General features: G+C 51.6%; 3 protein-coding genes across 4 annotated transcripts in view; 2 read left to right on the forward strand and 1 right to left on the reverse strand.

Moving 5' to 3' along the window:
- Window positions 1-1,581: 1,581 nt before the first annotated feature.
- LOC120755780 (putative lysosomal acid lipase/cholesteryl ester hydrolase) lies at window positions 1,582-5,457 on the forward strand. Its single transcript, XM_040071242.1, has 9 exons — window positions 1,582-1,680; window positions 1,992-2,109; window positions 2,549-2,747; window positions 2,863-2,972; window positions 3,266-3,402; window positions 3,554-3,700; window positions 4,178-4,249; window positions 4,491-4,556; window positions 5,224-5,457. Exons 1-9 carry the CDS (start codon window positions 1,582-1,584, stop codon window positions 5,455-5,457), a joined length of 1,182 nt encoding a protein of 393 aa, XP_039927176.1.
- Window positions 5,458-10,381: 4,924 nt separating this feature from the next.
- LOC120755781 (lipase member K-like) lies at window positions 10,382-15,318 on the reverse strand. Its single transcript, XM_040071243.1, has 9 exons — window positions 15,275-15,318; window positions 15,006-15,123; window positions 14,092-14,290; window positions 13,726-13,835; window positions 13,448-13,584; window positions 12,868-13,005; window positions 12,685-12,756; window positions 11,561-11,629; window positions 10,382-10,615 (listed from the first exon to the last, which is right to left on the reverse strand). Exons 1-9 carry the CDS (start codon window positions 15,281-15,283, stop codon window positions 10,382-10,384), a joined length of 1,086 nt encoding a protein of 361 aa, XP_039927177.1. The 5' UTR covers window positions 15,284-15,318.
- Window positions 15,319-20,880: 5,562 nt separating this feature from the next.
- The window catches only part of RNLS (renalase, FAD dependent amine oxidase), a 54,020-nt gene continuing 52,112 nt past the window's right edge, over window positions 20,881-22,788 (forward strand). For both annotated transcript variants that reach the window (XM_040072085.1, XM_058421662.1), the window contains exons 1-3: window positions 20,881-20,992; window positions 21,134-21,230; window positions 22,248-22,390. In XM_040072085.1, coding sequence (XP_039928019.1) covers window positions 20,881-20,992; window positions 21,134-21,230; window positions 22,248-22,390 — 352 coding nt within the window. The remainder of the gene's footprint in view (window positions 20,993-21,133; window positions 21,231-22,247; window positions 22,391-22,788) is intronic.

Raw genomic sequence — 22,788 nt, forward strand, 5'->3', positions numbered from 1 at the left:
CTGTGGGCTTTGTGGCACAGCCTGTCACCGGTCATGGCCACCGTGGTGTGCCACTATAACCTCTGGGTGACACTGGGGTGGGCAGCAGAGCCTTGGGCATGGAGATGACCTCCAGCATGCGGGAGATCTCAGTGCCACGCCTCAGGAGCTGGGAGAGGGGTGCTGAGAGGAGGAAACTCTCATCATGAAATATGCAGGACCCACAGAAACCATGGTGTGGGCTGCTGCTCGCCATGGAGCAGTGGAAGGTCCTCTTGCACGTGGTGGAGCGCAGGGTTGGGTGCAGATCTAAGGGAGATGGACCACAGGGGCAGAATTTGGCAGGGATTTGATGCCTCTCTGGACAGGGGACCTTTCCCCAAAGGAAAGAAGCTCTTTCCAAAGTGACAAGCTCAACCAGAGGATGCAATTGGTGTGAAACTCCAGTGGGTTTAGCAACAAGAAAACAGCACTGAGGAACACATTGTTCTATCTGGCATCTCCTGATTCCTGAACAGGCCTGGCTTCTCCATCCCTTGTAATCCACAGTGTTCACTGAAGTGGTAATTTCAGCAGTTGGTCAGTCCTGATGCCCTCAGGCATGGCCTGCAATGTCTTGCCTCTGTGTGCGACTAAGCTGGGCGAGGAGCTGGCCAGTGCAGCTCCTGCCTTCCTGCTGTCCTTCCTGTCTTCATTCCACACACAGGTTGAGGGGCTACAGGACTAAAAGCACCTAAAACTGGTGATTTGCACTGAGTGCAGCCTGCACTTGTGACCAGTGGTGTTGGGCAGGACAAAGGAAGATCAGGTTCAGCCATGTGGTTTGTCTATGGGATTAAGGAGCAATCTGACCCCTCCTTCCCTCAGCCATCACAGCAGTTTAATCCCAGGACATTCCTTCTCACCTGCGTGTGGAAATGGAGGCACCGAGGTGCTGGTGGTGGGCTTGAACATTGGCAGGGCTTGATCTGGCACTTTATTTTCTGGCGTGAGAGGGAGTTTTTGCTGTGGCCCACATGGTGCTCAGGAAGGCTTTCCGTGCAATAGGGCTACTGGGAAAATACACTCTGGGAGGCAGAGAGCCATCTTCAGCTCCTGCAATCAGGGAACCGGACTTTGCTGAATCTGCCCCTGAGTCTGGAATGCCTTGGGCTGGGTGCTGTGGATGGCAGGGCAATCCAGGAGCACCTGGCAAGGAGCTGTGAAACATCCAAGGCAGGGATGGAGCAGGCAAGCTCCCGTAGGGTGGAGCTCTGACACGACCCTTTCTGTTTGGGGAAAGAGTCTTCCCCTGAAATGCTTTTCCTGAAAGCCTAAGGATTTCCCTGAAGGCACCCTGATGCTTTTCCCAGGCAGGGGGTGGTGGGAGGCTACGTGTCCCACGCTGCAGTTATAGCTGAACTAGGTGAGAATGGTCAGCGAGAGAGGCTTGGCGTGTGTTGGGTTGCACAAGGGGTTGTAGACACCTGCTCCCTGTGGCAGCATCAGGCTCTGGCTGTGCTGCCACGCTGCTGGGGCTGCGCAGTGTTCCTTGTGCCCCTGGAGCTCCCACAGCCCCACTCATCCAGCCCCGTTATCCCCCAGGTGCTGCAGACAGGTGAGATGTGGCTGCTGCTGTTTGCCCTGTGCCTGTCCCAGGGGCTGGAAGATGTCATCCCAGGTGCTGAAAAATTCTACAACCCTGAGAGGTCCATGAACATTGTAAGTGCTGGGGGGGCACCGCACTTCCCCACGGGTATGCTCAAAATCCTTCCCAAGGGATGAGCTTGGCTCACCCCTTCCCTGCATCTGCACCTGGCCTCTCTGTGGGGCTTGGGGCATCAAAAACCTCCCATATTTGCATTGTTGTCACTCACTTCATGCCCTCAGCTTGAGCTTGGCCTCTCCTTGCTCTTCCTCTAATTCCTTCGGGTGGAGGTGACGCCGGGGAACGTGGGTGGCAGGAGTGGGTGAAGCTGAGGCAGGCACAGGGTGCTGGGTCACCCTCTGCCCTCGCACCATTGTCCCTGCAGAGCCAGAAGATCCTTTTCCATGGGTATCCCAGCGAGGAGCATGATGTGATGACAGAGGACGGCTACTTCCTGAGCCTCAACCGGATTCCCCATGGCAAGGGGGTCGCTGGCTTCTCAGGTGGGCTCAGCCTCACCGAGGGGGGCACCAGCTGTGACCCTGGTCCCTGCCCACATGCAACAGTGGGAATACCTGTGCCTTCGGGCATGGTTTGGGCCACTTGAAGAGGGATGAGGAGTTTCTTCCTGGCTGCCTTGAGCTGTCCCTGGGGATTCAGGAGATCAGCATTGTGTTTGCTGCACCTGGGATGGGGCAGCGTGACCCAGCAAAGCCCCACTGGCTCTTTCCCTGCAGCAAACCCCTGCCCCAAGGTCCAGGCTCAGGGCCTGGGATGGCAAAAGCCCCCCAAACACAAAAAAGCACCAGCATAACCAGGGAAATAATGGGAGAAGGGAATGTTTAATGTGCAGCCTGCAGAAAACAAGACATACAGTGGTGTTTTATTTCTAGATGGAAAAGTTGTCTTCTTCTGTCAGCTACCTAATATCTCCTTTTTCAGGACGCAGGAACCCCGTGCTGATCGTGCATGGGTTTTGTCTGGATGGTGGTGACTGGGTGGACAATTTCCCTGACAACAGCCTGGCCTTTGTCCTGGCGGATGCGGGATACGACGTCTGGATCGGGAACAACCGGGGCAACAGCTGGTCCCGCCGGCACCACAACCTGTCCATCGGCTCGGAGGAGTTCTGGGATTTCAGGTCAGGGGGCCACCAAGGACAGGGCTGGGGCTGGCAGGGCTGCCAGCACTGAGCCCCTGGTGGGATGGAGGTTGGGAGGTGGGAATCTCCTCCAGGCTCTCCCTTTGCCATGCAGCTTCCACGAGATGGCCATATACGACCTCCCGGCCATGGTGGGCTTCATCCTGATGCAGACTGACCAGCAGAAGCTGTTCTATGTTGGCCACGGTCAGGGCAGCTCCCTGGGTGAGTAAGGAGGGGGAGGAGAGGGCGGTGGGTGGGAGCAGGGCACGGGGTTGCCATGGGAAAGAGGCATCAATGTCCATCCCAAACTGGACGCTGCTGAGAGCAGGGCTGCTCTGGTTGCTGTCCCCCCCTGCCTGCCCAGCCCTTCTGCATGGGAAGGGGTTTGCCACGTCCTGCCCATCCATCTCGGGCTGCGCTGGCATCCAGGAGTGTTTTTTGTTCCAACTCTGCACCTCAAACACAGGGTCTGGGGCAAGCTGAGGTTCGGGTTGTGATCTCACACTGCTTTTCAGGTTTCATAGCGTTTTCCATCTTTCCGCATCTGGCCAAGAAAATCAGGCTCTTCTTTGCCCTGGCTCCTCTGTACACCTTCCGCCATGCCCTGGGCCCCGTGTTAAAGATAGCCTTTCTTCCAGAAGTGGTGCTCAAGGTACAGGAGGCATTTGTGGGTGGTTACTGCTGAAATCCAGGGACTTTTGGCCACTCCTGCCCCCTGCATTGCCACTGTGCACTGATCCTGCACCTGAGGTGGGCGTTGGAGCTCCTAACATCATTCCTAACATCTCCTCGTGCCCTTGCAGGAGATGTTTGGAACCAGGGAGCTGGTTCTGGTGCGGAGGAAGGAGAAGCTGCTCCTGGTTGAGAGGTGCAGCAGGCCGCAGGCAGCTGAAGTGTGTGCCGACAGGATCTTCCTCGCTGGAGGGTTCGACAGGAGCAACTTGAACGTGGTGGGTGCACCAGGCTCTCGGTCCAGGTCACAGCCCTCTCTGGTTTTCCTAGACACCTGGAGATAGTTAAGGAGACACAACAAAGTGTATAAACCCCCAAAATAAGGTGCGAAGGGCAGTGGGTATTTGGAGGTTTCCTGCAGTGGTGTCAGGGTGTTAAACCTAATGGAGTCTTTGGTAAGAGACTTGTGGTCTCCTCTCTTAGGGAAAGGAAACTCTTGCCTTATTTTTGGCTGACACTCAACAAGTTTAGAAGAAAATAACCAAAGAATGACTGGACCAGTTGTATTTCCACTGATTAAGTGGCTTACATTTGAAAGTTGCTTTTGGCTCTGAGCGGAATAAAGCTGCTAAAGAATAAAGAATAAATATGTAGCTTTTATTTCACAGTTATAAGACAGAATGTTTGAGTTTTTTTCCCTACATGGATTTTCATCCCTCCCAACTCACTTAGAAAATACTTTCTTTTTCCTGTAGAGCCGACTGGATGTGTACCTATCTCATTTTCCAGACTATACGTCAGTAAAAAATCTTCTGCACTGGGGACAGGTAGAGACTCTGATTTTATAACTACTTTAACTTTTCTCTCTTTTAACCTGGGAACGTGGTATTTTCAAATGCCTCTTCATTCACCCTGGAAAGAAAAGGTAAAGAAGGTAGAACCAAAGCCAAGAGAGAAAAGGGATTTTTAAGCTGCTGCACCAAGGTGTCTCAAAAGCCATAGCTGTCCAGGGGGGAGGGGGCTGGTCCAGGGTATTACCTGGATTAACCCTTTGCCTCTGCCTTCCAGACTGCAAAAACTGGGGAGTTCAAGCAGTTTGACTACGGGCTGAGAAACATGGAGAAGTATAAAAAGGTGAGTTGGATGGGGCTGGCTAGAATGGGGATGGGTGTGGGTCTCTTACCTTCTTTTCCTTGTGTTAGAGCCGGGATTAATACATGGGAGTTGCAGTTTTGTGTTTGGACTCAGTGTTTATTAATTCTTATCTATATTGCAGTCTCACGAGTCACGAGCTCTAACTAACAAGGTAGAAAATGGAGATGTCTCTAACTCTTTCAAAGGTCCCCCTAAGCGCCAATTACCCAATAACGAGATGACACCTATATTACCTATACTTTTCACACAATAATTGACCACCCAAGGTCTGCAATGCGGACCCCTTCGCCCAATAAGAAAAAAACACCCAAAACCAAGAAGAAGGCAAAGAATGACCTAGACAATGCCCCAAATCCTCCATACTGCCCCACACATATTACTATATACTAAAACCTTAAATTCCAAGTTTTCCACCCTGTGAGATCACACAGTACCATTCAAACCACACACCCACAATCCCAGTGCTACCACTCAACTTCAGAAGCCCGTTCCATGGCCTCAGATCAAATGTAGTGCTTGCTTGAGGGTCAGTGCCTTTTAGCACACAAAGCCTGAAATTCTCAGCCTCCAGGGTTCCAAGAGATGGGGGTATCACAGCCCACCCATCAGAGCCCCCTGATAACAGGAGTGCTTCTCCCCTTCCCAGCTGATGCCGCCCTATTACCGGATCGAGGCCATGAGGGTGCCGGTGGCCATGTGGAGCGGGGGCCACGACTACGTCGCTCCCCCTGTGGAGACCCAGCATTTGCTGTCCCACCTCACCAACATTGTGCACCATGAACACTTCCCTGACTGGAACCACTTTGACCACCACTGGGGCCTGAACGCCCCGCAGCGCCTGTACAGGCAGATGGTGACCCTGATGGAGGAGAATCCGTGAATCCATCCATGAAGCCATCCGTGAATCCATGAGTCCATGCATGAATCCATGCATGAATCCATGCATGAATCCATGCATGAATCTATGCATGATTCTGTGCATGAATCCATGCATGATTCTGTGCATGAATCCACGCATGAATCCATGCATGATTCTGTGCATGAATCCATGCGTGAATCCATGCATGAATCCACCCATGAATCCATCCACGCGCTGCCCCAGGATGGAGGAGTCCCCTGTTCCCATGTGCCTTGGGGCATGGGGTTTGTGTGAGGGATGCCCTGCTTGAAAATGTCTCCTGTCCCCCTGTTCCACACTGATTTAACGCTTTCGAATGCAACGCTGTGATTCCTGCTCGCCCTCTGTGTCTGTAGAGATTGCAATAAAGTCTTGCATCACAGCCAAGCTCCAGCCCTCGGCTTGCTGGGCTTGCTGGGTTTGTAGTTCTGCCGTGTTGGGGTTTCTTTTCGGCTTCTGCAGGATCAGAGCAAACCAAGAATGAAATTTTACTCCAGAAATTGAGCACGTGCTGTGGTTTGTGGGTTTAGGCACAGGAGGGGAGGAAAGTGACCTTGTGACAGCCACTGGTGGAGAGAGGCCACATCTGGCCCAGGGGGCTCTGAGCTGGCCCAGCTGGCATAGGGCAGAGAAAGAGATTCTCCTCACCAGATTCTCCTCACTGCGCAGAGTAAAGTTCAAAAACTGGCGATTTGGTGATGAAATGTGTAAGGAGAGGCTAAGCCCTTTCTCACCTCACAAATCCACCCAGCTATCCCTCTCCAATCACATGGTTTCTTGCCAAGCTTTTCTTGCTCATCCTGTTTAGCTCCTTACTGTTGAAATGAAAAAGAAAGTCACTACTAGAGGAATAAATTTCAGCCACTCTCTTTACCCTGGAGGGGTTAACTCGTTACTGACTCTCTGGAATCAAAGCTACAGTACTTTTTCCCTACATTTGTGCTGAATTAAACAGGCAGGAATTGGTAGTGCTGTGACTTAATTTCAGGTTCTGGGGACATGTGGCGAGGCTGAGGATATGAATTTCTGGATTCCACCTTATCAGCAGGACTACTCAGACAAAATCCCTGCAATCACCAAAGCCATTCGTCTGCCAGCCTGTAGGAGCAGAGCAGCCCAGCATCAGGACGGATGAGTGCTCTGCATGTGCCTTTCACCTTGCCAGGGATGAGAATGGCAGGGTAGCGCCAGAAGTTGGCACCAGAAAGATCATCTGCATCAACAGGGCATTCTTGGTGTGGCCCAGTGACCAGGACTGAGCTATTTCTATCTTGTCAGCAACTCCAGGACTCTGGAGGAAACCTTGGTGTGAAAACCTGACCAGGTGGATAATGAGAGACAGCAACTCAGGGTTTTCCAAGGAGCACACACCAGCATCTCCCCATTTCCCTGTCCAGCCAGCAGAGCCACTCATCAGGTATGGTGGGCATACTCGCGCTCAGCCTAGCAGCCCTATCTGTTTATTACACGGGATTAATTTATTCTGTTTATTGCATATTATTTGTGGCAGACCCACCTCTGTATTTATTACGTGTGCTGGCCAGCAGTTGTTTGTAGAGTTGTGCAGGATTCTGCCTGCAAGTCCCTGCACGTGGCAGAAGACACCCACAGCAGAAGGTTTTAGGACCTCCAATCCAAAGAAAATAAAAATGCTGATGGGCTGGGCGGATTAAACCTCAGTGGGATTAATTTGCAACCTCTGCATCCCCCGCCTTTTAATAGAGCAATAAATATGTTTAAAGGATCAAGCGTCACTCTCTAACCCAAACTGACGTCAGCTGAGCAGCTTGTGGGGCTGCAAAGCTGGGCTCAAAGCATCGATCCTCGTAAGGAAAACATCTGGTGGTGCCACACTGGGGGTCTCTGCACAGCACGGAGCCCAGCTCAGGCTCTGCAGAGATATTCCAACCCCTGACCTGCATCTGAAGAGGGAAAGGAGAAGGATCCACATCGAAGTCAGTCTGTCAATAGGTTTCCTAATCACAGGTTGGCAAAAGTAAGGAATTGGCACACAGGGTTGGAGGCCGTTGCCAGCGATTTGCAACACAGTGCTGAGGCTGGTGAGGGTGGATCACGTCTGTGTTTAAGGCTGCACCTTCAAACAACGCACTTCAAGTACCTTTTCCAAGTGAAATAACAGGCTCCTGTTATTCCACCCACAAAGCTGTGAAGACCTGGAGTCCTGACCACTATTTTATATTGCTTCCCAATCCTTTCACGAAAGAATCAAGCTGCTCACTGCTCAGAGAAGCTCAGCAGCCAAAGGCCAGCAAGTCTGGGTGTCACTGGTGCCGCATCAAACCTGGCTTGATCTCCCAGGAGCCCAGGAGCCCCGTGGCGAAGGGCTGATTGTTTATTTATTTAGCCTTTCATTTGGGGACATGGTTGCCTGCCAGCCAAAGGCCAAACCTGCTGACTCAAGAGGTTGTGGAGTCACTTGGGATTTTCGGTCGGCGCTGTGTTTCCCAGCCGCTTGGGTGCCCACTGGGAGCAGAGGCAGGGAATGCTGTGCCACCCTGGGGTCTCCCCTCCCTACACTCCTGACCCTAGGGGATTATTTTGGGAGTTCTTGACTCATTTATTTCTACGCCTTGTGGGTCCTGCCGTGTGCCACGTGTCTCATCTGCAAATGTCTCCCGCTGCTGGCAGCAGATTTATTTCCATTTCAGCCAGGATTTGGGTCACAGCTTTGTTTCAGGGCTTTGAAAGGGAAAGAAAATATTTAGGCACAGCAAAAGGAGACAAAGCAATCAAGGGAAAGCCCTTTTGTCCCCATGGCAAAATACCAAGTGAAGCTGGTTTGTGTGTTTTTTTTTTTTTTTTTTTTTTTTTTTTTTTTTTTTTTTTTTTTTTTTTTAATTTTTGTTGTTGTTGTTGTTGTTTTGGGCAAATTGTTTCTGCAGAACTGTAAAGAGACTTAAAAAAAATATGTGTTTAAATAGGATAAACTTAAGCGAGAATTTGTATTACGGAAAGATGCTTAGAGAATCTCTTAAAGACAGAAAAGCAAACAATATCCAAATCCCATAATCTGATCACCCTATAAAATTTACAAGCAATTTTCTTAGTAGGGAGAAGAGTATTTACTGAAAATGGACTTTATTGAACAAACTGAATAAACAGATTAGGTGAAGAGCGTTACCTAAAAAGTCAATTTTACAGAAAGCTTGTTGGAATGAGGCAGAAGCTACAAGTTTAGGAAGTAAACTGGTGAAAAAAGAACTAAATAATAAATTATTTACTGCAAACAATGTGGCTTCATGATAGGCCAGGAGACTGTAACAAATGCAAGCTTCTTTTCATAAATAAATGCCATTAAACTTTCATTTTGCTTGCTGGCTTTGCCCTTCAGAGGGGAGAGGCTTAGGACAGGACGATGAAGGAAGCAGCAGGGGAACAAACACGCCACGGCTGTGCCACTGCCTGCGGCTTTGCTCCGAGTCCCCCTGGGCAGCTTCTCCCCAAAGAAGTGGCCAGCAAGGCCAGCACAAAGACATCCTGCGCCAGAGAGGAGTCTCTGTCCTTCACTTCTGCCAAGCAAATTATAGCCAGGGATTCTGTCAGCAAAAACACTTGGAATGGCTGCTCTCCCCTAAGTTTATATTCTGGTGTCCCCCAAGCCTCTCAGTGATCTACTCTGCTTTTCAGGGTGATGCAGCTCTTCCAGGAAATTCTAAAAATTGAAAATCTTACCCTACTCCAGTGCATGATTTTGAGTAATTTCTTCATGAAATACTGCTTTGCCTCACAGCTGGATCCTCCCTCCCTGAAAGAAGCTGATTTTTCTGGTGGTTGTACCATTGACACGTTTATCGAGATTTTCTGATGAGCCTCGGGATTTTGGCTGACAGAACAGCCAATTTTTTATTGCTGGAAAATAACTGCCCTTCCTTCAGGCTAAAGAAAATAATCATCAACACATCACGGCACCTCTGAGATCACCACGCAATCTTATTACCAAAACCGCTCAGATAAACCCTAAGACAGAGGCACTTTGTGAATACCCTAAGCTCCTTTTTATCTGGATTTTACACATTCTGCACCAGAATCACATGCTGGGCTGCCTGACTTGTAATTTCTCTTCAGGACATATGCATTTCTCACTTCTCAGTCACTGAAAAAAAAAAAAAAAAAAAAATCCCAAACCCAGTCACATTAAAAATGCGATGAATTACAATTTTTATTGAATTCAAATCCACTACTACTGTTTTCTCTCTAGGGAGATGTCCTTCCAGTGCCTGAAGGGAGAAAGATGGAAAGAAACTATTTACAAGGGCCTAGAGAGACAAGACAAGGGGGGCTGGTTCCCCACTGCCAAAGGACAGGGTTAGGTGGGATATTGGGCAGGAATTGTTCCCTGGGAGGGTGGGCAGGCCCTGGCACAGGGTGCCCAGAGCAGCTGTGGCTGCCCCTGGATCCCTGGCAGTGTCCAAGGCCAGGTTGGACACTGGGGCTTGGAGCAGCCTGGGACAGTGGAAGGTGGATAGGCTTTAAGGTCTCTTCCCACCCAAAACATTCTGGGATCCTGATTCTGGTTGTTTTTCACCACAGATCTGTTTGGTCTCTTTCTGATACACCTTGATGGTTTTAAACATAACAGCGCCAGACCTGAGACAGCAACAATGGGCTTTGTGTCCCTGATGAAGACACACAAAAAAAGGAAATAAAAAGGAAAAAGAAGGAAAGAAAGTGGAAAAAGAAAGGCAATGCAGTGCCAGGAATAGCATGAACTCTCCTCTCGCCACTCTGTCTCTGCTCCAGTTAAAAGCAGAACATTTTAACCAACTATATTCAGACGGTCCAAATAGAGAGAAATTTCAAAATCCTCTGGAGACAGCCATAATCTTGTAAGAGAAAAAAAAAAAATCAGGAAAAAAAAAAATCCTATTAGGTAAAACCAGCATCTTTAGGGATGCTTCTTCATGATGTCAAGGATTTCCCGGTACAAAACCTCCGTGGCATCGAGGCCCAGCACGAAATCCATGTGGTTCCAGTGGGGAATCAGCTTGTGGTAGATCAGGTTCCTGAGCTGGGGGAGGAGGAGGGCAGTGTCCCGGGGGTCGGCCAGGCAGTCCTGCCCCGCGTTCCAGATGGCCGTGGGCACCTCCATGGCCTTCACGTTGTAGAACGGCGCCCCGGCCTGAGGAGATGGAAAAATGGTTTCACAAGAGGAGATGTTGCTGGGATGCAGCAAATTGTGTGCCCTGCAAGAGGAATTGCTGCTCTTTGGGAATGGAGGGAAATAAAAAAGGGGAACTCCTTCCTTCTAGAAAGAGGAGAAACGTCCATAGACACGCAGCACCGCCTTACGTGTTACAGTTTAGTGCGTTAATTTAATTAGGAAATTCTTTCTGCCCGGCTGAAAAATTCTGGTTCTGATACTGCAGACTGTTTTGATAAGGAGGCAGAACTTTGGCTGGCCTGATTTGGTGCTGCTGGATGATCCTGCTCCCAGTGGGAAGTTGGACTGGGGACCGCCGAAGGTTCCTCCCAGCCAGCGCTGCCTGGGTCTGTGGTGACGCTTCACCAGCACTTCCTTCAGCCCAGTGACAGCACAGAAGTGTTGGGAAGCAAGTTTTTGAAATTAAAATATTTCTGGAGGGTTATTTCAGCTCCACACCCTGAGGACTTGCCATGAGGTGATTTGTCAGCAACATCTCTTGTCACCACCAGTGTAATTAATCCAGTTAAGAAGCACACTGCTTTCTGAACAATTTTTTTCCTTTGTTTAAGGAAGAAAGAAGCCAGTTTTTTTTTGTTTGTGGGTTTTGGTTTGTTTTTTTTTTTCCCCCTGTTCCAAGGCTTAACCACTATTTCAGAGAAGAAATTTTCCTAATATTTAGACTGGTGTAACTTGAGACTATTTCCCCTTATCCCATGGAAAGGGGAAAGTGCCTCATTTAAAGGGTTTTATTCCATTTAAACGGTATTTGCAAAACAGAGTTGAGAATGGAAAATGCTGTTGCTCCAAGCAGAGATCGTGACTTCTAGTTTGAGAAGAGAGGAATACATTAAGAGGGGTCACAACAGGCATGAATGGAAAGATAACAGGGAAAGGGAAGGCCGTGGCCATTCAGCACCTCACCTGTCTGTAGCGAAGGCTGTTGTACATGTGCCCCCCGTCAAAAGCTCTCAGTGCCCCATCATGGACTCCCTGCAGCAAATTCAGACATGCAGTGGTCTAAGCGAGAGCACAGTTCTGTGGGGGTACAGTCCACCCTCAAAAGTCAAACCTCAAATGTTCGTTTTCGTCACTGAACTGGCAGGATTTTTCAAGTGTGTCTCACAGGTCTGGCCCTGGGCCCAGCACAAGTAATTATTGTCTTGATTTTTGGACAAATGGACAGAGATTATGTTCCTAATGTTTGTGGATGACACCAGGATGGGGAGAAATTAAAGCGTTCTGGAAAATGGGTTTAGAACTCTAAATACTCCTTGTGGGCAGGAGAATTGGTGTGAAATGGCACAATCAAAGAGGGAAGGGGCCTCTGAACATCTCTTGTCTAACTGGAACAGGACCATCAGCAATACAAGGTCAAGGTGGCTGTAGCTTGATCCTTCCACTGGGCAGCAGCACTTCAGAAAATGGAGTGTGTGTTCTTGCTACAAACCCCACAAAGTTCTTCTGGGGTGTCTAGGCAGGAATTCCACACAGGGAAGAAGCTGTGCCCTGAGTACAGCCTGTGGCACACACCTCAGAGAAGGTGCATGGACTGAACCTGCAATCTGCACAAAATATGTGCAAATTTTTAGGTTAGGGAAGAGAAAAGGAGTGCAGCAGAACACAACTGCAGTGTCAAAGGACTCTGGTGGCTGCTGTTCTCATGCCCACAAGAGGAAGAAGGAGAAATAATCAGCTTTATCGCTAATAAGCTTAATTGGCTGCTGTCCGGATGCACCTCTGCTGCAGTCTGACCATTAATGTCACTCAGGCTGCAGGGCAAGAGGGGAACTGGTTTGAAATGAGACCCCTGGAATGTGCCTGCTGTAGATGCAGGGTCCTCAGCTCCAAGTGTTTCTCTTGATAGAACCACTCCTTTGGGGCCACTGGGCTCAAAAATCTGCCGAGCGTTTTACGGAGGACAGTTAGTTTTACAAAACTAACAAAGATCTGACAAAGGTGTGTCTTGCAGCAGCCAGCACAGCAGACTGCCCCCACGGGACCAGTGACTCTCTGTTGGGCACAGGAAGGGACCTGGGAAGCTTTACCTGCAGCCAGTGGATTATGTTCTGGACTGAGGAGCCTGCCGGGGTGTGTCCGATGTACACATCGAATCGGCTCTGCAAGGACACGAGCACATTTCACAACAGGATTCACTTGGCTCCGCAAAACAGGACATTTCCAAGGCTTTGGCCTTCAGAGGGACCCTCTGCAGATTTATTCCCACATACCATGTTTGTGTTCTTCCAGTTAAACCCAAAAACCATAGCCAAGAGGTGCTTGCAGACCTTCGAGCAGACACAGAACCTGGAGAGGACCAGCTCCCCCAAGGCAGTGTGTGGGAGGAAGTCCTTGGTGCCAAACATCTCCTGAAAAATTGCAAATGCACTCATCAGATAGGAAGTCTGGCCATGCTTTTCCTCAAAGCACTACCACTATGCAACTTCATTTTTTTCCCCACATTAAGGTTGCCCGTAGTGGAGCCTCCCTTGCACCCCGTTAAATGCTTCTGTTCCTTGTTTGTTATGGACGTGACCTCTTACACTCATTATGCTCTTGTGTTAAATGGTAGGGCTCAATTCACAGCCTCTGCATCACTTTTATTCACCAATCGAGTTCTACCAGAACATTTTGGGGAGTGAATTCAGGACAGGTTTGAAAGGTTCTGTAGTGAGATGTGTTTTCCTTCATTATGGAAACAGACAGAGCGCAGAGCTCCCCTCTCTATAAATGACTTGAAATATTCCATAGATGATTTCATAATCCCTATGAAAAACATCTTTGGCTGTGCAGAACATAGTGCAGACCAACCTTAAGCCCACTGTCAGAAAAGAATGCGAGTTTTCTAAATGGGCTCCGAGAATATATCACTGTGGTCACAGGTGAAAGAGCAAAGAACACCTTGATTTTCCGAGCCAGCTGAGGCATGGTGGAAAAGGCTATAAAACCTGGCGGGGTGGGAAAAAGTAGAAAAATAATGGTTTAGTCTTTCAAGACACTCATGCAGGTAGTTTGATTTCAGTGAGTAATTTTACAAAGCTGAGAGGGGATGTAGGCTTCTCACGCTGTCATCAAAAGGATCCACTCACCTATCGTGGTGCCTTGGGAATGACCAATATAATACAGCTGTTTCTGTCCTGTTTTCTGCTCAATAAAGCTGATCATGGCTGGGAGATCGTATCTTGCCATCTCATCGAAGCTGCAGAAGGAAGAGCAGATGTCCTGCTGAGAAGGGCAGCATCTACACGTGCACAGCTATTACCAGCAAACCACAAAACCAGCGGAGAGGGCGGGGCCACCCCACAAACTGCTTCATCCTACTGAGTTTTCTCATGGGGTTTTCACTCAAAATAAGTTAGATGACCTTCAGTCCAGCCTGGTTCGCTCAACCCCCAGCTAGGGCAGCGTGACCCTGATGGAATTCAGCTATTTCTGAGATCCTCAAACCCATTTACCTGAAAGCCCAGAATTCATCCTGGTTGGTAGTAAGGACCTGGTGTCTCCTGGACCAGGTGTTCCCTCTGCTGTTTCCTATCCAAACATCATAGCCAGCGTCTGCGAGGATGAAGCCCAGGCTGCTGTTGGCCAAGTTGGTGAGCCAGCTGCTGCCTTCTGCGAGGAGACCGTGCTGCAGAAGCACTACGGGTCTCACACCTGCAAGACAGACAGCATGACGACTCTATTTTTAATAAGAGGTTATAAATAATTATCAATAAAATATTTTTAATATTGTTGCCTTTTGATACAGTTTATGAAGTGTTATCCCCTTGGCAGCCAAAATCTGTGGAGGTTTGTGTCGGGGTTCCTCTAGATTTCATTTTAAAAGCAGGTTTGCTAAGTTGCACCATTATCTTGGCCTTTATCCCCAAAATCTGTGGGGGTGTTGGCAGAACTTGGGCTGCTCAGGGAGCTCTGTAGCTCTGTAGGCAAACATGGAAGAGCCTAGGAGTGTGATAGGAAAAATGCAGTTTTCATGGATCCAACCCCCTCTCCCTGTTACTGCCCCTCACGGGACAAGAGGATCCCATGGAGGCTCCTCAGGGAGTACCAAACCAGTCTGCTGATCCATCAGATGGCTGCAGGTGCACATTTGGGGAGCCAGGCTCTGGAGAGAGCCCAAGGTATGCCAGCAGGATGGATGGGCTGCCCCACACTGCCGGGATTGCAGCCTGACATTCAGGGCTCAGGGACCCATGAAGGGCGAGGAAACATCTCTGGCAAGGGATCAGCCTTCCTGACAAATTCTGATCCATCAAAACGGATGCCACAGATGCCAAGCCACAGGGAACCTTGGAAACCCTCTTGCACAAGCCCTGGTATCCCAGTGAATGGCTCAAGGCATACGTGTCCTGTGTGGCATCAGTTTTACCTTGACACCCGGCATTTGCTCGCCCGTGAGGAATTCTGTTCAGCTGAAGGATGTAGCCATCTTCTGTCACCACATCATACTCCTCGCTGGGGTACCCCCAGAAGGAGACCATTTCACTCTGCAGCAAGAAGGAAGCCAATAAGAACATTTTCAAGGCTCCTGCGGGGAAATCCCTAAATGTGATATTTAACTATCATTATTTAATTATAATTAAATAGTGGCTGTTTCCTGGACACTTCCCGCCTTGGCTTCAATGCCATCATACTTACGATGTTCATCCCTGCTTCTGGATTCTTAGGAGATGGGGAATTCAAGAGGCATTCCCCACATGCTGTCCCGTGGAACACGGATGCCAGAGCTAGAGCCAGCCACATCCTTGCTGTGCCTGGAACAACACACCCACAGGATCAGTGCCGGGGAAAGCAGGGGCCATGTCCAGCAGGGCAAGGAGAGATGAGGGCAGGGGAAATGCCCCAGGTATGGCTCAGACTCAGTCTGGTGGCCTGGATGACCACTTCAAAGCGTCAGTGCACATGGGGTGGCTCAGGAAACACATCTCAGCAGGGATATTTCCAGGGAGGTGGGAGAGACTTTCAGGAATTCCAGTAAGAGGCAAGGCAACAATCCTTGCAGTGCTCTGGGAACTGCAAGAGGTCAAAATCATGGAATCACAGAATGCTTTGGGTTGGGAGGGACCCAAAGCCCCTCTCATTGCAGCCCCCTTCCACTACCCCGAGCTGCTCAGACCTCCATCGAATTCCCAATTCCTATACACAAAGGGTGTAGGGTGTTGCTTGTCCTATCAGTGGCCATGCAATGCCACTTCTCCAGTCTCTCTTCCAGGAAAGGGGAAGGCTGAGAGGGAGAACTCTGTCCCATCACCCTGCTGTTTACATCACCTGCTGGCACCACTGCCCAAACCTCCCCAGGAAGGAGAGGGAGAATGAATAAGATCCAACACTGCCTTCCCTCCCTAAAGAAAAATAAAATCATGAAAAGAAAATCTCTAACTTCTTGTCCTTCTCCTTGATCACAGTGTAAAAGACAAAAATTGATTACATTTAATTCAGAGAAGGACGTTTTAAAGCGCAAATCTATATGCAAAATGGGGAGAGATGTATCTTCCTGCAGATCTAGATGTCCCTTAGTGATACTTGGTTTAACACAGCTTGGAAAACCCCTCACTCAATGAGGGAGGCATTCACTAAGTGCTGAAGACTGCAGCTGCCACAGGAGGTTGTGGAGGCAGATGGGAACAGCAGGTTTTGTGCACAGTTGTGGGCAGGAGGCAACACAAACAGATACTGAAAGGTCTGGCCAGGATTGCTCCCTCCAGCAACCGTAACATTGGACACCACAAGAAAAACTGGGCTGGAGCAGCCTCTAGAACCGACCCAGCAAATTGTTCTGGGGCAAGCATGGGCTGTAAGTGCCATGAGTCATAAGTGCTGTTCACAGCCACGTTTACACCCAGCTTTACCCATGGTTTTCCCACACTCACCTGTCCAGAAGTGAAGGCAGCCAGCCCAGCTGAGAGCTGGCACAGCTCGTGCAGGAGGAGACGGGGAGATGTCGGCCCCTGGAGAGGATGGGCAGTGCAGGGAAGAGATGCCCAGCCCGGAGGAGATGTGGTGCACGGCAGTGTCAGAGCATCGGTTGTCACCCCTGGCTGGTTCACAGAGCAGTGCTCTGCATCCCTCTGGAGACAGCCCTATTTGAACTGGCTGCAGGGTGGGGTGGCGAGTGTAAACACCCTGGGACACAGAACATATAAATCATTAGGTAAACACCACAGTTTAGAAAGTGCAGCTCCCCAGAATTTGTTTGTGGAGGCCGGTTAAATACTGTTTAGGCAGAGTCAAATGACTGTGGACATTTGGAGGTGATTCCCATTGATAAAGTGGTTTAATTGGTATCGCTGAAGAAAGTTTCCAGCTTCCCATTTCAGTGGTGGTTTAATTTATTTATTACAAGAGACATAATTAGGTTATTGCAAGGAAAGATCAAAATCTAAAGTGGATTTCCAGTAGCTGTGATTTAGAAATGATGATGCTTTTTGTTATACAAAGGTGCCATGTGTGACACGGAGATTAAATCCCAGGCAACAGACTGAAAACATCTGTACTGGGTCAGGCTGGGATGGAGTTCCCTTTCCTCATAGCGCAGGGATGAGACACAGCCAAGTTGCCATAGTAACAATCCGTACCTTGTCTATCCCTCCACCCAGTTTCCTCACTTTTGCTCTTCCAGTTCCCTCCACCTGCCCCACTTTGGGGTTGGGGATGGAGCTCTGTCAGCCCACCACAACGTCCTTGTTCTTCACACCCTTATAGGAAGGTATGAGGAGTACCTAAGTGCCTTATCTTACAAGTGTCCTTTCCATCACCCGTGCCAGGGCTGGGGCTGCCTCCTGCCCTTCCTTCCTAGATTATTTTGGTTTGAAAATTGCGGTGAAAGGTCAGTAGGGAAAGGTGTCTTCTGTCCGTCAGCCAGGAATGGCCCTGAGATGTGTCCAAGGCATGCACCTAGATTTGTCAGTTTGTCCCACTTCTGTAAGCACACAGCAGAACAGGGATTTATAAGGTAGAGGTTTGGAGGTCAAGGGTGACTTTGTTTTTGGGGTACTGCAGCCACACTGCACCAAGTAAGACACCTCTGGCTTTCACCTTCGGAGGAAAGAGATCATGGAAATCTACGCTCCAGGGAAAGGGCAGAGCCGCTCTGGTCACACTCGTCTGGAGGCACTGGAAGGGGCAAGATGAAGTCTGCACGCAAGAGTCCTGTAGCACTTGAAGAGCAGGAGGACACTGTCATAGGTCTTACAAGATGCTCTGGCCTCCCAAGGGTCATGTGCAGCTCCTGCTGAAGCACCACCACTGTAGAGGCTGAATGGGGTCAAGAAGAGTCCCTTGAACTTCATTGCACGGCCAGAGCCAGTAAACTCAGCTCCATCCACCTCCCACTGCAGGGTCGCTGACGGTTTGTCAGCCTCTATGGGCCATCTTCACATCGCTCTCACCAGGCATTCTAGAACTGGACGTGGCATCCAGATGTCACCTCGTTTGCACTAAATAGCAGGGGTGACAACAGCTAGGTGTCCCCTTGTCCACTCCTGTGGCCCAGGCCGGGGCACTCCACCCTTACAGGGAGAGCACATCGTTGGCTCGTATCCAGTTTGGTGCCCGCCACCCTTCGCAGGTCATTTCCAGTAAGGCTGTTGTGCCACAGCTCCTGATCAGTGTCCCCATGCCCTGCCCTCATCCAGGGCAGCCTGCCACCAGCACATATTTCAGGTAGGTGTTTAGGCCGAAAGCAAGAACATGTCACGCATCAGAGTTCTCACCCAGCTCCTGCAGCCCCGTCTTGCATCACTCCTGCTTTCCATGCTGGCAGTCCCCACGCGCTCATCGGGTGAGCGCAGAGCTTTTTCCATTGCAGTGGAAACTTCAGCGCTGCCCATCATGCTCAAGTTTAATCATCAAGTTTTCTACAAAATTATTGCCAGGGATTCTGCCTTAATTCTCGGGGTTCCTCTTTTGGTCTCAACCCTTTAATTGTAATAATGTCTTAATACTCTTCTACGTCTAATGGGTGTTAGAAAGCATTCAAAAGAGATGGTGGTGGAGGGTCTGGAGGGCCGCACAGGGGCTGGCTAAGGCCACTTGGTTTGTTCAGCTGGAGCAGAGCACACTGAGGTCAGACCTCCCCAGGGGCTGCAGCTCCTCTGAGCTCTGATCTCTGCTCTCGGTGACAGGGACAGGACCCAGGGAATGGCTGGAGCTGTGCCAGGGAAGGGTCAGGCTGGAGATCAGGGGAAGGTTCTTCCCGCAGAGGGTTCAGGCACTGCCCAGGCTCCCCAGGGAATGGGCACTGCCCTGAGGCTGCCAGACCTCCACACAGGGTGGGATTGTTGGGGCGCCTGTGCAGGGCTAGGAATTGGACTGATGAGTCCCTCCCAGCTCAGGATATTCTGTTGTTCTATGACTCTGTGACTGCTTTCCTACCTGCTTCTACATGTAAGAGGCTCTGCTGGACTCACTGGCATGCTGTGAGTGGCAGTGCTGAGACTGGCATGCCCACTGGCACTCACATGGCTGGCAGTGCCATCAGCCATTCCCAAGCACATCTCCCACACAGAGCCATTCAGTGGTCAGTAGGCCAAATATTTATGAGCTTTGAGAAATCTCCTGTTCACAAAAACACAAGCAAATGGTGGTGACAATCCCCTGCCCAGCCAGGCAGAAGTACAACTCCATGGGCCCTCTGAGGGACAGAAGAATTTGGAGGGAGGGATGCACAGCAGACAGGGAATGGGACAAGGTGCCAGCTCTGCAGGAGGTGGGGAGGAGGGGACAAAAACTCCTGAGGCCTCTTTCCAGGGCAACAGAGTCAAGAAGAGAAAACCTCTCACCAAATGGCAATCCGCAGCTGTAAAGTCTTACATGTTGGGCAGTCAGTTACACAGTCAATCTTTTTTTTTCCTTTAAAAAAAGTCCCAGAATGAGCACATGTCCTGCTCTGTGACTGCTCCAGAACACGTGGGAAGGAGAGACAGGCTCCCACCTCTCTCCAGGAAGAGCCTGTTAGACGATACCTACCCTGAGGCCAGCTTGGAGCTCCCTTTGAAGATGAGCATCACCAACACCAAGCAGCTCTGTGAAGCTTCACACCGATCTGTTGCTAAACACCTGTGACAAAGTGTCGGGTTCTGGTGTCCCCCATACCACAACGATCCTATCAGAAGATTTTGGGAACATCTTCTCTCACCTATGCAGCTGGGTAAGGGCAGCAACCCAAATCCTTCCCCCAGCTGCCCACTCTCATGGCTCTCAGGATGGGAGTTTGTTTTCCTGGGGCAGAGGCATTGCACACAATGTCACCGCCCCTCAGCACTATTTGCTCTGGGCCCAGCATCCCACTTTCCTCACATCGAGCCGTGGCTCCTTGCAAAACACCGGCCAGGTGTTGGAGACGATCCACCAGCACCTTCTGGAAGGTGTCACACCCCCCAGCAGTTCTTGCCATGCAGCACCTCCAGGCGGGCAGGATTTGATACGGCAGAAACTGCTCAGCAAGGGTGGGTCAGACACAGCTCCGGAGCATGCCTGGACCACTGGCAGGTGTGTGTGACACAGGGATGTGTGACACAGGGGTGTGTGACACAGGGGTGTGTGACACAGGGGTGTGTGACACAGGGATGTGTGACACAGGGATATGTGACACAGGGGTGTGTGACACAGGGATATGTGACACAGGGGTGTGTGACACAGGGGTGTCTGTATGTGTACAGGTGTGTGCACCAGGCAGGCATGCACATACAGGTGTGTATGTTTGTACAGGTGTGCACATACAGGTGTGTGCCCAGCACGGGCATGTGCAGAGGTGTGCCTGTACAGCCGTGTGTGTCCAGGTGTGTGCCCAGCGGTGTCTGTCCAGGTGTGCCCGTACAGCGGTGTCTGTCCAGGTGTGCCCGTACAGCGGTGTCTGTCCAGGTGTGTGCCCAGCGGTCTGTCCAGGTGTGCCCGTACAGCGGTGTCTGTCCAGGTGTGTGCCCAGCTGTGTGTGTCCAGGTGTGCCCGTACAGCAGTGTCTGTCCAGGTGTGTGCCCAGCTGTGTGTGCCCAGGTGTGCCCGTACAGCGGTGTCTGTCCAGGTGTGTGCCCAGCTGTGTGTGTCCAGGTGTGCCCGTACAGCGGTGTCTGTCCAGGTGTGTGCCCAGAACGGCGTACCCGCAGCTTCCCGCGCACATAGGTGGGGATGTGGGCGTGGCCTTCCCCAGCCCCGCCCAGGGGCGTGGCTCGCCCCGGGCACGCCGAAGGTCCCGCCCCCGAGGGGCGCGTCCGTGGGCGTGCCCGTGTCCGGGGCGTGCGGCGGCCATGGCGCGGGTGCTGGTGGTGGGCGCGGGGCTGACGGGCGCGGCGGGCGCGGCGCTGCTGCGCGGGGCTCCGCGGGGACAAGTGGCCGTCTGGGACAAAGCGCGGGGCGCAGGTGGGTCCGGCGGGGGAGGAGAGGGGGGAACCCGGGCCTGGCGTGTGGCGTGTGTCGCGTGTGGCGTGTGTCATTTGTGGCGTGTGTCATGTGTGGTGTGGCGTGTGGTGTCGCGGCGGTCTCTGACCGGCTGTCGCGCAGGGGGCCGCATGAGCACGACCCGCGCCGACCGCGGCAGCGCCGACCTGGGCGCGCAGTTCGTCACCTGCGAGCCGGAGCTTGCGGGGCCGCGGCTCAGGTGAGACCCGCCCCCATCCCGCCTCGTCCCGCCCCCATCCCGCCTCGTCCCGCCCCCATCCCGCCCCCATCCCGCCCCCATCCCGCCCCATCCCACCCCCATCCCGCCCTATCCCACCCCCATCCCGCCCCCATCCCGCCCCCATCCCGCCCCCATCCCGCCCCCATCCCGCCCCCATCCCGCCCCCATCCCGCCCCCCATCCCGCCCCCATCCCGCCCTATCCCACCCCCATCCCGCCCTATCCCACCCCCATCCCGCCCCATCCCAACCCCCATCCCGCCCTATCCCACCCCCATCCCGCCCTATCCCACCCCCATCCCGCCCTATCCCACCCCCATCCCGCCCTATCCCACCCCCAGCGCTTCGGCTCCGGCCCCATCCCGCTGCTCCCGCCCAGCCGCAGGCGGGGAGCGCGGGGTCGGGAGGGTTTGGTGGCCTAGCGCGGGGACACGGAGGGACCCCACGGGAGGAGCTCGCTGCCTGCAGAGATGCCGTGCTTTAACTCCCCGCCAACACCCAGACCCCCGCAGCCGCTCCCCCGCTCCCCCGCCAGCGAGATCGCGGAGAGGAGTGGAGGGGTGAAAGCTGGGAGACGCGTGGGTTGGGATGAAAGGCGCAGGGGTAGCTCACCGCACCTCGGGGAAGGGGACGGAAGCGTAGCAGCGGTGCGAAAACGTAAAATTTGCGTGGGAAGCGGCGAACAGGCAGGTGCGTTTCAGGCACCTGTTGTCCGTGGCTGGAATTTTCCTGCACGCCGCGGAGTTGGTGCTGGTTTCAGAGCTTAAGGGAACTGCCTCCGGGTCAAGCCGCTGACAGTTCCATCACAGGTAGCCTTGCTCTCAGGTAAAAGGCCAAGGCCCAATGCTATAGCAAGGCAGTTTGTTCTTTTATTGCTGCATTTATGCATGACCTGCCTTGAAATGCAGCCCTGTTGCAATTGGAAAATCAGGCTGGCCTTAACTTTGATTGTGGGAAACGGAGCGAGTTTTCATCCGTGTGTATTTCTTCCTTTCAAGCTTCTACGAGGAGCTCGTGTCTCACGGCATCCTGAAGCCACTGACCACTCCCGTGGAAGGAATGGTGGTGAGAGAAGGCTCCCGCAATTACGTGGCACCCCAGGGCATCTCCTCGGTTGTCAAGTACTATTTAGAACAGTCAGGTAATGCTTTTGGATGCCTTTGTGCGAAGGGAGAGGTTTTAATGGTTGTGTTTTTGGCGGTGCCTTTGAACGGCCTTCCGAATTTAAATCCCTGATGAGGATGTTTAAGTTCCCTGTTGGTTTATGTGTATCTGGAAGTTGCTTGGGTGGATAAACGCGTCTGTGAATTTCCAAGTCCTGCAGGTACAAAAGTCTCTATACAAATAGAACATAGCTGGGTAAGTGGGGGCAGAGGGGCGAGCTACACCCTGTGTTTTGGAGAAAGGAAGTGATCCTGCTGGGTGGAGAGTCCTTCGGAAAAGGAGTTTAAGCTTTCTAACTACTACCTTAGGTGTCATGTGGCAGAACCACGTGTACAGCTCAGTGACTAATTTAACCTGTTTAGAAAAGTTTGAGCC

The sequence above is a fragment of the Hirundo rustica genome, chromosome 8 (genome assembly GCF_015227805.2).
Source record: "Hirundo rustica isolate bHirRus1 chromosome 8, bHirRus1.pri.v3, whole genome shotgun sequence".
In the NCBI taxonomy this organism is placed as follows: Eukaryota; Metazoa; Chordata; class Aves; order Passeriformes; family Hirundinidae; genus Hirundo; species Hirundo rustica.